At 42.2% G+C, this 13,063-nt stretch overlaps 1 protein-coding gene across 1 annotated transcript; it reads left to right on the forward strand.

Moving 5' to 3' along the window:
• The first annotated feature begins 1,065 nt into the window (after window positions 1-1,065).
• On the forward strand, window positions 1,066-12,520 carry cUnh5orf15 (chromosome Un C5orf15 homolog). The gene is made up of 3 exons (XM_084319782.1): window positions 1,066-1,200; window positions 7,088-8,166; window positions 9,108-12,520. The coding sequence occupies exons 1-3, from the start codon at window positions 1,083-1,085 to the stop codon at window positions 9,240-9,242; spliced, it is 1,332 nt and encodes a 443-aa protein (XP_084175908.1). The 5' UTR covers window positions 1,066-1,082; the 3' UTR covers window positions 9,243-12,520.
• Window positions 12,521-13,063: the final 543 nt, after the last annotated feature.

The raw sequence follows: 13,063 nt of genomic DNA on the forward strand, positions 1-13,063 counted from the left end.
GCAATTCTTTACCCTGGTGGTTCTTAGGGGGCCATGTTGTTTAGTATTGTTGAACATTTTGTTTTGAAACCAAGCCATGTTTCTTCAACCAGTGTACCATTGAGCTCATCTGACCAGTCCAGGCTCTCCAGTTCAAGGTTAAAGGCCTCGCTAGAGTAGGTTTTGAGGTCTCCAGATGTGACTGTTTTGTGACAGCCAGCCTTTTGTTTTAGCTTTTTGCGGGTACAGAATATCATCTGTGGACACGAGTGACTCAAATATTATCATCTTTTTTTCTCACATAGAGATATTTCCTGACTAACTTCCCTCTTTGTGGTGGTGGTTTGTTTCGTTATGATTTCTGAGATGTTTGTAAATCTGGTTTTCAGTTTCTTACTGCAGCCTATAGTTGGTTGTTGAGTAATTTACAAAGCTCACGGAACAGTTCACATACCTCCCTCATCTACTTAATTAATTTGATATAGATACAATTATTTTTAGCTACCTATTCTCTACTGACTGCAGCACTGTTCCTAATTGGGTGATCAAGCAAACGAGATAATTCTAGTGCTTCTGCATTTGTCACTCACTAGCGATGGAATGGAGCCACTTAATGATAATTTCAAATGAGTCAAGGTCGAGGAGGCTATGGTGTTGACAAATTACAAGGAATCTTGTTATTATCCTATTATTACATGGATGAAAGTATCCTATGTTGTGCACAGATTAGATTAAACCTATAAATAAAAACCTGGTGACAGTTATTTGTAGGCCTGTATGAACTATATAAAACCCTATCATCCATTGACAACTCTCTCTCTCTCTCTCTCTCTCTCTCTCTCTCTCTCTCTCTCTCTCTCTCACACACACACACACACACACACACACACACACACACACACGCACACACACACACACACACACACACACACACACACACACACACACAATTGAACGCGTCTCGGGACTCGTCCCTGTCAAACCCGTTTCATGAAACCGGTTTTACCCACGGTGACGTCACGGTACCATAAACACACACACACACACGCACACACTACAGATGTTATTGCGTTGACCACGCCCCTAAACAGTCACACACCAAGATGGCGACGTGCAGGACGATGGGACGAAGCAGGATAAACGCCTGTGCTCTTTCGATTTTTATCTTGGTCCAGTTTTTCACCAACCCTTGTTTAACGGCTCCCCTGGACGACAATAGTGGTATGTTATCTATCTGCTCAAATACCAACACTGATACTTGTTTAATTTGACTCAATTCTACCGCGAGCCGATTGTATTAGCTCTTAGCTGGCTAGTAAGCTAGGCTAGTAGCACGAGCTACCGCTTAACGTCGTCAAGGTGCAGGTGAGGCGCGAGCCGACAACAACAACACACATTTTATCAAACAATGGCGGTTGTGTGAATGTGATCAGAAATATACGATAGTTGTCTAGCGTTAGGTCATGATAACGTGAGTCATAACGTTTACATTTTGCTCCAGGCTCGGCTGGCTGTGATTTATACTAGTTGTCCGACTACAGTCATATATGTTATTGCTGTATAATTAGGCGCTATGTCTCCAGGGGTCCTCAACATATTTCTGGAGAAAGGGTGACTTGGTCCAGGTGTCCTTGTCGTATATCTGAGTTACTAACAACCACCCTGTCAGTGCAGGGGTCCCAGTCAGGGAGAGGGGGCTTTGATGTTAACAACGTCGGTTCCAGTCAATTATATTAGAACATCGTCATTTTACATGGCTAGCTGATTGGTTCTTTAGTGGGCAAATGGACTTTGTCTAACCATTAGTCATTGGCTATTAATAATATTTGTCTGGTTCATGCATGATGCCCTTTCTACCTGTGGTAGGACGCAGCTGTCATGACATTGCAATCACCTGTTGTTTGCCTACCATGTTTTATGCATATTATGTTTGATCTGTGAAGCACTTTGGTACAGTCACAACTGTTGTAAAATGTGCTATATAAATACAATTGATTATGATTACCAATATGTCTGTGAAGAATATATTGGAATATTATTTATAGGCCTTAATCTGCTGTTATAAACTGATGGATAGTTAGGCTAGGCTGGTGTTTTCCATTCAAGATTTTCTTTAGGCACAGGACATCGGATGTCTGATCTCTCGGGTTACACTGACTGAAAGATAGGCCTATCTCCACAACACACTGTCCTTATTGTCTCAAATAGCCTGCCTACTCTAACCAAGGTAGAACATTACATTTACATTAACTTGTATGTTCACTTGATTAATCTATTTTAGAATAGAAAGTAGCCTCCCTCCAAATTATGGTTAGTTATCAGATAAAGTGCCTGTTGAATAGACTCATCTACCAACTCCAGCCTAAACCTATAATCATAAATTATTTAATATAAGCTAATATTTCCCCACCATGGATAAAGTTGACTTTTTAGGATTACTCCCCCTCCCCAATTCACTGCTTCCTCTGGGATTTCTGATGGCAGGGATGGGCACAAGTAGCCTAACTTCAGTGTTGTATTTAGGGTTAGTGTCACATCATTCATACACTGTTACTTACATCATAGAGGCATTACATTCCTTTTTGTTCTCGGCTCCTCTGTCTTGGGTCAGCATCAACAATAAAGTAGGGGGAAAAAGAAAGCAATTAAAATAGAATAAAAAATAGCAGCTTAAGCAACAATAAAGTTGCTATACGCCAGTGTTATATTTAGGATTTGCTTTGCTCTAGGGATCTGACCTACAATGAAATCGTTTTACTAACTTTTAATTTACTTGAAGTGTGCACTGTACTGCTGTATTATTTAGGAAAATAGAAAATATCGGATCTGGACTATAGCCACTGGCAGATACTCAATATTAAATTACTAGGATTGGGAGCAGAAAAACGTGATTTGGGACATTCCTAGTTTGCTCCCATACTTAGGCCTATTTATAGTAGGATGTACTGATGCCACTTTTTCACTGGTGACGTCGATGCCAAACTAAACATGGGTTGATAACAAGTGATCCTATCAAGGTTATTAAAGTTTACTGAACAACAAAAGGCTACATTTAAATCATTCGCTTGGGGTCACTGGACACGAGTGACTCAAATATTATCATCTTTTTTCTCACATAGAGATATTTTCTGACTAACTTCCCTCTTTGTGGTGGTGGTTTTTTTCATTATGATTTCTGAGATGCTACACATCATGGTTCTAAAACGATATCACAAAAAAAATGCGCACATCTATTTTAGTCCCCGATGGAGTGAAATGCTTGCACTGTCCTGGCTTTAGGCAGAATCACGAACGGACAATGTAAATACATTGGTGTGTGTTCAACTGACACTGTTGACGCACCGGGGTGGACGGTATGGTCTAAAATTTATATCACGGTATAATCTGAAGCATAGACGGTAACGGTATATATCACGGTATCATCGTTTTTGATAAAAAAATTTTATTTTATTTTATATATATATATATATATTTTTTTTTTTATAAAATATATATATTATATAATTAGACTTGTACTTGTATTATCTGCGAGACATCGCCACCACGCAACAAGCTCCACTGTCTGTGTGTACTCTAGTAGCCTCCAGCTACGGCCAGGATTCTCCAGAGCTGCATCTGGACCTATACTCGAGTAGCCTCGAGCAGAGCTACGGCCAGGATTCTCCGGCGCTGCACCTGGACCCTATTGGCATAACGTTACTTAACTGTGCTCAGCAAGCCCTCAGCTCGAATACGCATCGAATCAGTGTTATGAGACATTGATATCAGGAGCTATCTGTAGCTACTGCTAGCCGGATATATAACGTTAATACAACGCCTCAGTGAATTATTTAGTTCAATGGGACATTTCGTTTTGAACGGTGAACCAACTTGCGTTAACGTGAGCTAACGGCTAACGGAGCTATCATACACGTCTACTCTCTACTAGACTTGATGGAGCGTTTGTTGATGTCAGGAGCTATCGGTAGCTGGCCGACTAGATACCGTTCGGTTAGACAATGCCTCATCATGTATTAAACTAAAAGTGAATAGTTGACTGGGTCATTTTGTAACGGTAGCTAAGCTAACGTTAGCTCAGGGAGACGTCCCGTCCCACTAGACTACTAGTAGACCCGTGTTTACATGCGTGCGGGAGGGGCTGGCACTGCGCGAAGCCTCCTAAATAACTTTTTCCAGTTCGCACATATCTATTATCTATGACTAATTCTATCTATTTTTAGGGGCAAATGCGAGTGAAATAGTCGCGCTGTGGTTACATGACGTGACGTCATTGCTATTTTAGAGCTGCACTACCGGTTACACGGTATAGGCAAAATCCATACCGTAGAGCAAATTCATACCGTTTATACCGTATACCGTTTATACCGTCCACCCCTAGCACCCACTACGTAAAGCGTGCGCTCTCGCACACACAGACACTCACACTCTTTTAATTGTCTGTATGACATGTGAATGTTGTGAGTGTATAAGTCTGTAACTGTATTTTAAGTGTTATGAACCCCAGTAAGAATAGCCCCAGCACTGCTGTGGCTAATGGGGATCCAAATAAACTTAAACTCTGCTCTGGTCACACATCTACTCTAAAATACGGCATCAGGTTATTATTCTAAAAGTATCAATACTCTCCTGAATTTCCCCAATGGGGTCAATAAAGGAATATCTTATCTTACTAATAAAATGGAGTATTGGACCGCCGGCAGCGGTAACAGTAACCGAGTAACGGCTGAAGGATGCTATTTATGTAATACTAACACATGTAACATTCAACCGTTACGTCATGCCACTAATTGGTCTCAAGCCAGAGATTACATCTTGACATGCTGTTCTTAGTATGTCCCTATTCTATTTGGTCCTGATATTTGGTTACAGGGTGTGGATGGTTGCCAGGCTGGCTGTGTTGACGTGTCACATCGTGGGTTGTTTGACCTCCTCAAAAGCAACAGATGGATTGATCAAACGGCTCACTGTAAAAGGAGAAGAAATGTCCTGTAGAGCTATTGAGATGTGTGTTTCAGGAAGATGCTATAGCCCTAACCCTTGGCTACTCTTTGAGTCATATTAAACCCAAGCCAAGTTCCCTAAGAAGGGCTGTTAAAGGGGAATGCTACCCATTTTAAGAATTCACGTATGTTTTTCCTGTTCCCAAAGACAGCTCAGTTAGTATTTCGGAACAGACACCACTCTCTCCTAATGCTAGAAATTGGGAGAGAGGACCCCCCCATTCTGTGATGTCAAATCTGTGGCTGCTTCACAGACAACGAACAGGACTCTGACTTCACGAGGCCATGAAAATGTTTGTGTGAGCTCTTAGTCTCTTACACCCTAATTCGATTTAAATTCTGGTTCAGGCTGTGAAGCTTGAATATAGAGCTCACGCAAGCGTTGTATGACCTGATAAAGTCAGAGCCCCTTCGTCATTTATGGAGCAGCCCCAGTCACATCACCCACGGGAGGCTTCTCTCTCTGACTTCTAGCTTTAGGACAGGAGTGGTGCGTGCTCGCAAATACCGACTGAACAGTCCCGGGGCACAGAAAGAACACGCGTGAATTCTTAACATGGGTGACATTCCCGTTTATGTAGCCCGTGCCCGTTTGACATGCTGAGTGTCATGCCAGATTTGTGCAGGAAAGCCTGTGACTGTCGTTGCCACAAAGCTCCCCCTGTTTACTCAATATTAATGCTGGCCGTGGCCCAGTCGAATGAATAGTCCCTTTCTGCTCCCGGGGCGACGTCCTGCTCCTCCCTTCTCGGGGCGAACCCGCAGGCCAACCAACGCCCTCCTGTCCCCCGGGAGGGAAGTCGTGTTGACTCAAATTGATTTCAATCGTGTCATTGATTTGGGAGGACTGGCCAGAAGCATGAGATGGGAGTCTAAATCCTTATTTATCCATGAGAATTGCGTATGAACATATTATTTTACAGCAATGACTCTGGCAGTAGGCCCAGCTGCAGGGGGAGGAAATAGTTACACACACACACACACACACACACACACACACACACACACACACACACACACACACACACACACACACACACACACACACACGACACACACACTCACACTCACTCTCTCTCACCTGGCAGCTACACAGTACAGTCACAGTCTTGCACAGTCAGTCATTGAACAGTTTCTCTGCAGCAGTCAGAGGTTAAAGGGATAGTTCTGGTTTTTGGAACCCTAGTCCTGTTTCTTTCTTACTTACCAATTATGTCGTTGGATCAGTAAGAATCCTTTCTCCAACCGACGCTGTTCCTCAAACCAGTGCAAAGTGCACTGCAAAGACATAGAATGGGTATAAAAAAGACAGAATAAGAGCAGTGCAAAAAGTGTAGAAAGAATAAAAGCATTGCAATAAAATAGCTATAATTTATATAAATTAGAGTAAAATGGTGCAGTACAATAAAATAACTCATCTACAGTACAACAATCAGTATGGATGCAAAGGGTTCCATAAATCAGAAGGATCCCTTTAACATTAGGCAAAATCTTGACTGCACCTTCACACAACCTCCACACAATGGCAACCCCTCCCACGTGGACACAAAAGGTAACTGCTCTGTGTTTTTACATAAACACTGAGACAAACGAGCAGATTAGGAGAAGACGGTGAGAGAAACACATTACTCTGTGCTGTCTATCATTTGTGTTGTACTTGTACTGTATGCTGGAATGAGATGGCAGCCTTTCTGTAGGCCTATAACACATACACTACTTCCTGTATGCATAGCAGGTTTTACGCTATAGCTCATTGCCCGACCATAGGGGCACACGGGCAATTCCACTGGGTGCAGTTGATTGGTGTGTTTTTTCCCCCCATGTTCAGGTCAAATCTGTGATTGAGATTGCTAAATAGACCTGCGTGCAGACTAATACCATCTTTTGTACATAAAATGCATCTGAAACATTTGTGATATGTATAGTTTTGTAAGACAAAAATACCTAGGGGCTTTATTTTGCCCAGTAATGCGCATTCTTGGCAAGTAAAACAAACATGTTGCTATTCAAAAGCCTGCTGAACCAAATAAAGGAATTGTTTATTGTAAACTGAACCAATATTTTCTTGTACATTTTCTCACTCATTTTCTAATTTCCACCAAACGCAGGCACTACGGTAGGAGACTCGCCTCCAGACGTTTCCTTGACGACTCTAAACAATCCAGATGTTTCCCTGCCGACTCTAAACAATCCAGATGTTTCCCTGCCGACTCTAAACAATTCAGACGTTTCCCTGACGACTCTAAACAAGGAGGACCTACCCGTGTCTCTCGATGATGAAGTGACAGGAAAAACGACAGAAAACAAAGCAGGAGACACGGAAGCCCCTGTTACACCCCTGAAGACAGACGATGCGATGAGCGCCAAGGTGGACGTGCCGTCGCAGAAGGGGCCTACGACGCCTATAGAGACTCCTGTAGGTGAGACTCCTTCAGCCAACCAGAAGAGTCCCGCAACAACCCTCACCAAGGACACCACGGTCATCGGCGAGGCGCTCGAAGAGTACGCCACCTCCCGGGAGACTGCTAAGATCGGTGATGACCAAGCCACCTATGGTGTCTCCGTCAGCGTCCAACAGGGAACATCTGCCGAAAAGGTGGACACAACGACGAATGGCGAGACAGAAGAACCGGAGGAGGAGGTTCCTTCAGAGCAACCCAAGAAGCCGGCAGTGGCTGATGCTGCTCCAGCCGTTGTTACTACAGTAGCACCCCCCAGCGTCGCCACCACCGTCCAAGCCCCCGAGGCGTCCAGACCCACCCAGAAACAAGCCACGGTGCCCATCTCGAACCCCAAACCCGCCACCTCGCAGAACCCGCCCGCCGAGGAGAGCCTCAGTCCCGAGCTGGCGCGGACCACCGACGAGGAACCCGAACATCGCACCGACGGGGACGACTACAACGCTGACGACGAGGACGGGTACGAGAGCTACGACAACGGACAAAGAGACAATGACGGGGACAACGACAGCGACAACCAGTTTGTCATCAACTCCGTCGACCACAACGACCAGAGCAAAGATCTGGCAGCCATCAGCCAGCAGGATACAGGAAGGATGGACACTCCGAGGTTCAAGGCGCCCAACATCTACACCACGCAGGACGAGGATTCGCACTTTTTCTTTCACCTGGTCATCCTGGCCTTCCTGGTGGCCATCGTCTACATCACCTACCACAACAAGAGGAAGGTGAGAGGGAACACTAACTAGATACACACTTACATAGTCTCTGTCGCCTCCCTGCACTCATAATACTTGGTGCTTGATTATAATATTGGCATGTCTGAAAAACCTTTTACTTGTTAATTCAACCTGTTCAGTGTTCACTCTAACCTTTTTTTAAATTTCAAAACTCTAATATGAATGACCTGCATAAACGTATGGCTTTATATGGTTCGTCTGTCACTTGGCAGTGTGACACAAAAGGAAAGTAATGAATAACAAAGGTAAGCCTTTCACTGCTGATTCTGACCATTGTCAAACGAACGTGTGAACTTAACTTGACTGCCTTAAACACTGGGGTTGTACCAAGGATGATGCTGATCTGGTGCAGCCCAGCCTTGCAAGTAGAACTGTCACAATAGGCCGTCAATCACAATCACCCGTGGGGTTGTGCAGGGCTCAATTTCAGGCCTCGCCCTCCTCTTAAGTTACATGGTCCTGTTTTGACCGTATCATTTGTGAACAGAACATCTCCTTTCACTGTTATGCACAGTCGATGTTATGTAGACAATTTCCAGTTATTTCCTGTTAAACGCCAGTTCCGTTTTATCTAAAAAAAAAAAGGCCCCCCAAGAGATACAACTGTGGGTGTCTCAAAATGTCTTACGACTCAAAGAAAATTGCTTTTTAACTTGGTCTCAACTATTGAGGTAGTCCAGTGATTATTATGCCTTTTGAGGATCAGGTTAAGAACTGAGAGAGAGAGACACCTACAATTAAGTCATTTTCCTCTGTTACGATTAGATACATTTTATATAAATATAGTTAGTATTATTATTATTATTTCTATTATTTCTTCCTGTCGGGTTGTCAGCCAGCACCGCTGTGGGGTCTGAATGAGCTGACGTTTTTGTCCCCTCTCTTCTCCCCCTTCACCTTCTCCCTTTTGTCCCTCCTCCGCCTCCCAGATCTTCCTATTGGCTCAGAGCCGTCGCTGGAGGGAGAGTCTGTGTTCCCGTAACACTGTGGAGTACCACCGGCTGGACCAGAACGTGAACGAGGCCATGCCCTCCCTGAAGATGACCCGGGATTACATCTTTTGATCCGCGCTGCTGAGAGATTATAATAGAGACTGAACAAGCCAGTTAGCCTTCCTGCTGGGCGGGCCGGATCGTTTTGAAACGCTTTGCTTTGTCTTAAAGCTCGAGTGACAAAGGTCCTCCTGCATTTGAGGCCAGTTCTTGAAGCATTGACCATATTCACACAGTGGCTCCATTAGGCTTTTATGTCATGCTCAGGATGGGATTCCTTTCCACCCTGTTAAAAGCTAAGAGCTAAATGGCCGCTGTGTGAATATGTTCCATGGAGTTGTGCTGTTGGGATGACACTTCAGCTCAGATGTTTGTTTGGTTTTGTGTTGTCCGTGTAGAATGAGGATTTAAATTTTATTCTATTGGTATTTGTCACACTGTTTCATTATTATTTGGTACAAATTGCCATCCAATCTTCTTGAATTAACAATTTATGATTTAATATCTTGATTTATATTTAGTAGAATTTATATTTTGTGTTTATTTGGGAAGACTTTTCAGCCTTATTATGGTTCATCTATATTTCTGGTTTTCTTTGCACACTTAATTGATCTAATTGTGCTTTAACGCTCACCTAAAGAGTAGGAATAGTTACATGTAAATATGACATTTGCCTATATATCGGTAACCGTTCCTTACCCCAAAAGTATTTGACTTCTCTCTCTTGCAGTTAATCAAGACATTCATTGTCAGCCTCAGCTCACAAAGCATTTGCTTTATAAAGCACTTGCAATTATGTGATATTCTTTTGTTCAATAAGCTGTAAAGAATGCATCCAATGCAGCAATATTAAAATAGTTGATATACATAGTTGCTCAAAAGGTATTCACCTCCTTTTCTTTGTGCACATTATGTTGTGTAACAAAGTTATTTCATGATATATCCCCCCCCTGATATTTTTACAATGTACTGTATTGTACATTACAAGAAAATTTATATACAGTATACAACAGGAGAACATTTTGAAATTATTCTTATATTTTATTATTATTATTTTATTCAGGGCCAAACCTCAGTATGTTACTCAGACTTCATCTTTGGTTGTAGAAAGGAGACTTAACAATATTGTCAATCTTTCAGACAAGAATAATAATAATAAAAAGAAGGAAAAAAAGAACGGGAACATTCTCCCATAATAAATACAACCGAACAATTTAATCTGATTGATATGAAATGTTGAACGAAATATTTGCCCCCCCCCCCCCCCCCCCCCCACACGCACATTCTTTCTTAATAAAATGTTATACTCCTCATTTCACTGTAGCATAGTGAAAATGTGCATAAAGTTAAGAAGTGTTAATACCTTTTGAGTGATTGTTTAATCTTTGATGTTGGGAGGACTTTAGCTGAAGCCAATTTGAGTAAAGACAGATATATTGACAAGGTTAGGCCTTGCAACATCATTCTAGGAGAAGTTTGCCAGAAGCTCTATTTTCTCCAACACTCTTTATTTTATTGGTAATTGTATAATATGGTACTTGTACCACTGCCCAGATTTTGCTATGCACAAATCCCAGGGCTGGCCCTCTTTGTCTTTGTTTATGACTTCGGTGAAGTCTCCATCACTAAATTCCATAAGATTCCCCTCAATCTCATTAAGACTTACATTTTCTTTTTGCTAAATGATCACTCTGTGATGGTCATGGCTAGCTGGGGATATAGCTGGAAGTCACTGGAAGTAGTGCAGAAAACCCAGTGTGTATCGTTGCCATCGTGAAAAAAGTTACAAGATATTCACAAACCTAACCTTACAGAAGATAAGATTATAAATACTTCAATCTGTAGCTGTATCCAGTCTAGCCAAGACCTTCAGTTTACTTCTTTTAATCAGTCAAAGAGACTCTGGGCACTCTGTCTTTTCATTGGATAATTTGCACTCTGTGTGGCCTAATGTGCATGTTAGTACAGGAATACATATGGTTTGGTAAAAATATAAAAATATATATATATAAAAAAAGAAATAACCATCCGATATTGATTCTTTAAAATCCCAAGGTTGATCTTTGAATCTATGCCTTTTATTCAGTGGCTGTGAGGATTTTCACTAAACGCTATTCCTAGCACGCCTCCCGTCCTGCAGATGTCTCTAGTTTGCCTAGTGCAGAGTTTCTGCTGAACATACGGAAACTCGGTTCACCAAATTGCATCTTTTGACCACAATGGCAGGTGCTGGCTCCCTGAAACCAGCGCCATCAAGTGTAATTTAATCGATATTGAATCAAATCAAATCAGGACCTTGTGAATCAGAAGCAAATCGGGTAACCGCCCTGATGCATGCCTCGTTGTCGTTCTGCCTCGGAGCCATCTTTCCCATCTCGGGAAGAAAGTGTCAACTTCACCGCGTAGCAGTTCTGTTTTTCTGCCTGTTATCACAACAAGCCTTCAATCAAATTGCCATAAATACATATGATAGGAATCTCAGTCCATCATCGCTCGTCTCATGCAGTCGTCTCATACAGTCTCATGCAGTCATCTCATGCAGTCTCTGCAGTCGCCCCGGCGGTTCCTTTCAGCCGTTTTGTCCAGGCACAGGGAAAGCACTGTGTCTGATAAGAGGTTAAACGTTTCAGTAACACTTTACCTAAGGCATACAGCAATAATGGATCATCATAGTGTGTTGTTGTGTGTGGGCTATTGAGAGGCTCTTATAACATGTGTGCTTTTTATGATGGCAACTGTAAAACGGACATTGTTGTTATTTAGATATTGATATTAGGGGTCTAACAATCTCGATACAGAATTGAAAATTCTAAAACATGGACATTTAAAATCGTATCGACAATTCTTATCATTCTCTTCCCTAGGTTTCACATTTATTTTCTCAGTATTGCTACTGCTATTAGCACAATGTTTAATTTCATTGTAAATCTCATTTTCTTCTTAGCCTAACCAATCTGTATTTATTAACTAGAGCTCTGTAGTATGAATACTTTTTAACTCGTAAAGAATCGAAACTCGAATTGAATTGTGACCTCGAAATCTGTGTATTGTTAACATCCCTAATTGATATGGGCCAATAGCCACACTTGTACTGTATTGTGATGAATTAATGAATATCCTCAATACTCTATTGATGTACTGTATGTCTTGCGTACAGATGGCCTGTCGGGAGTTGCACCGTGCCATGCAGTAAGCAGGGGCGTGGCCTGGGAGTGATGGCCGTAAGGGGGGCGTGGCCTGGGAGTGATGGTGATGCTTGTTAATTAATGGGACACTGCTTTTGCAATCAACTGTAGAAATTATACAATCTTTTTCTTTTGTCAATAAAGCACAATTGTGTATGAAGCCCTCTTATTTGTCTGCGTCATTGCTGTCTGCTGTGTTCATCGCTGATGTTGAAAGATATGAGAATTCTTTATACTTTTGAATGCACAGGGCTTAACAAATTAACATTTAGCATAATGAGAGGTGTTCTGAAGGATCAGATTAAACCGAATATATATATTTATTTATATATATATATTTAATTGTATTTGTATATCCCCTGATATCCCTTGTATATTCCTTGTACAATATGCATTGAATATCCCATAATAGTCTCCATTCTACCATTGGACGAGACCTTGGTGCCAGGTCGCCATACCCCTCAGACCAAGTTCAATCGTACCGCTCAACATGTATGGACAAGTCCTAGTTCCGCGTAGGAATATGTCTACCGCACCACTAATGGTACTATTTGTTCATAGTGCGTATATATACGGCGCTATTAAAGTAGAACTTTCTTTTAGTCCAGTTCCTTACCCTCCAACAGAGTGACAGACGCAAAAGCCTCCCCGCGAACCACGTGTGGGCAGTAAGGCCAATTCGGCCCAGTATCGGCATTGAGACATCGT

The sequence above is a fragment of the Notolepis coatsorum genome (assembly GCF_963971535.1).
Source record: "Notolepis coatsorum genome assembly, chromosome: 8".
In the NCBI taxonomy this organism is placed as follows: domain Eukaryota; kingdom Metazoa; phylum Chordata; class Actinopteri; order Aulopiformes; family Paralepididae; genus Notolepis; species Notolepis coatsorum.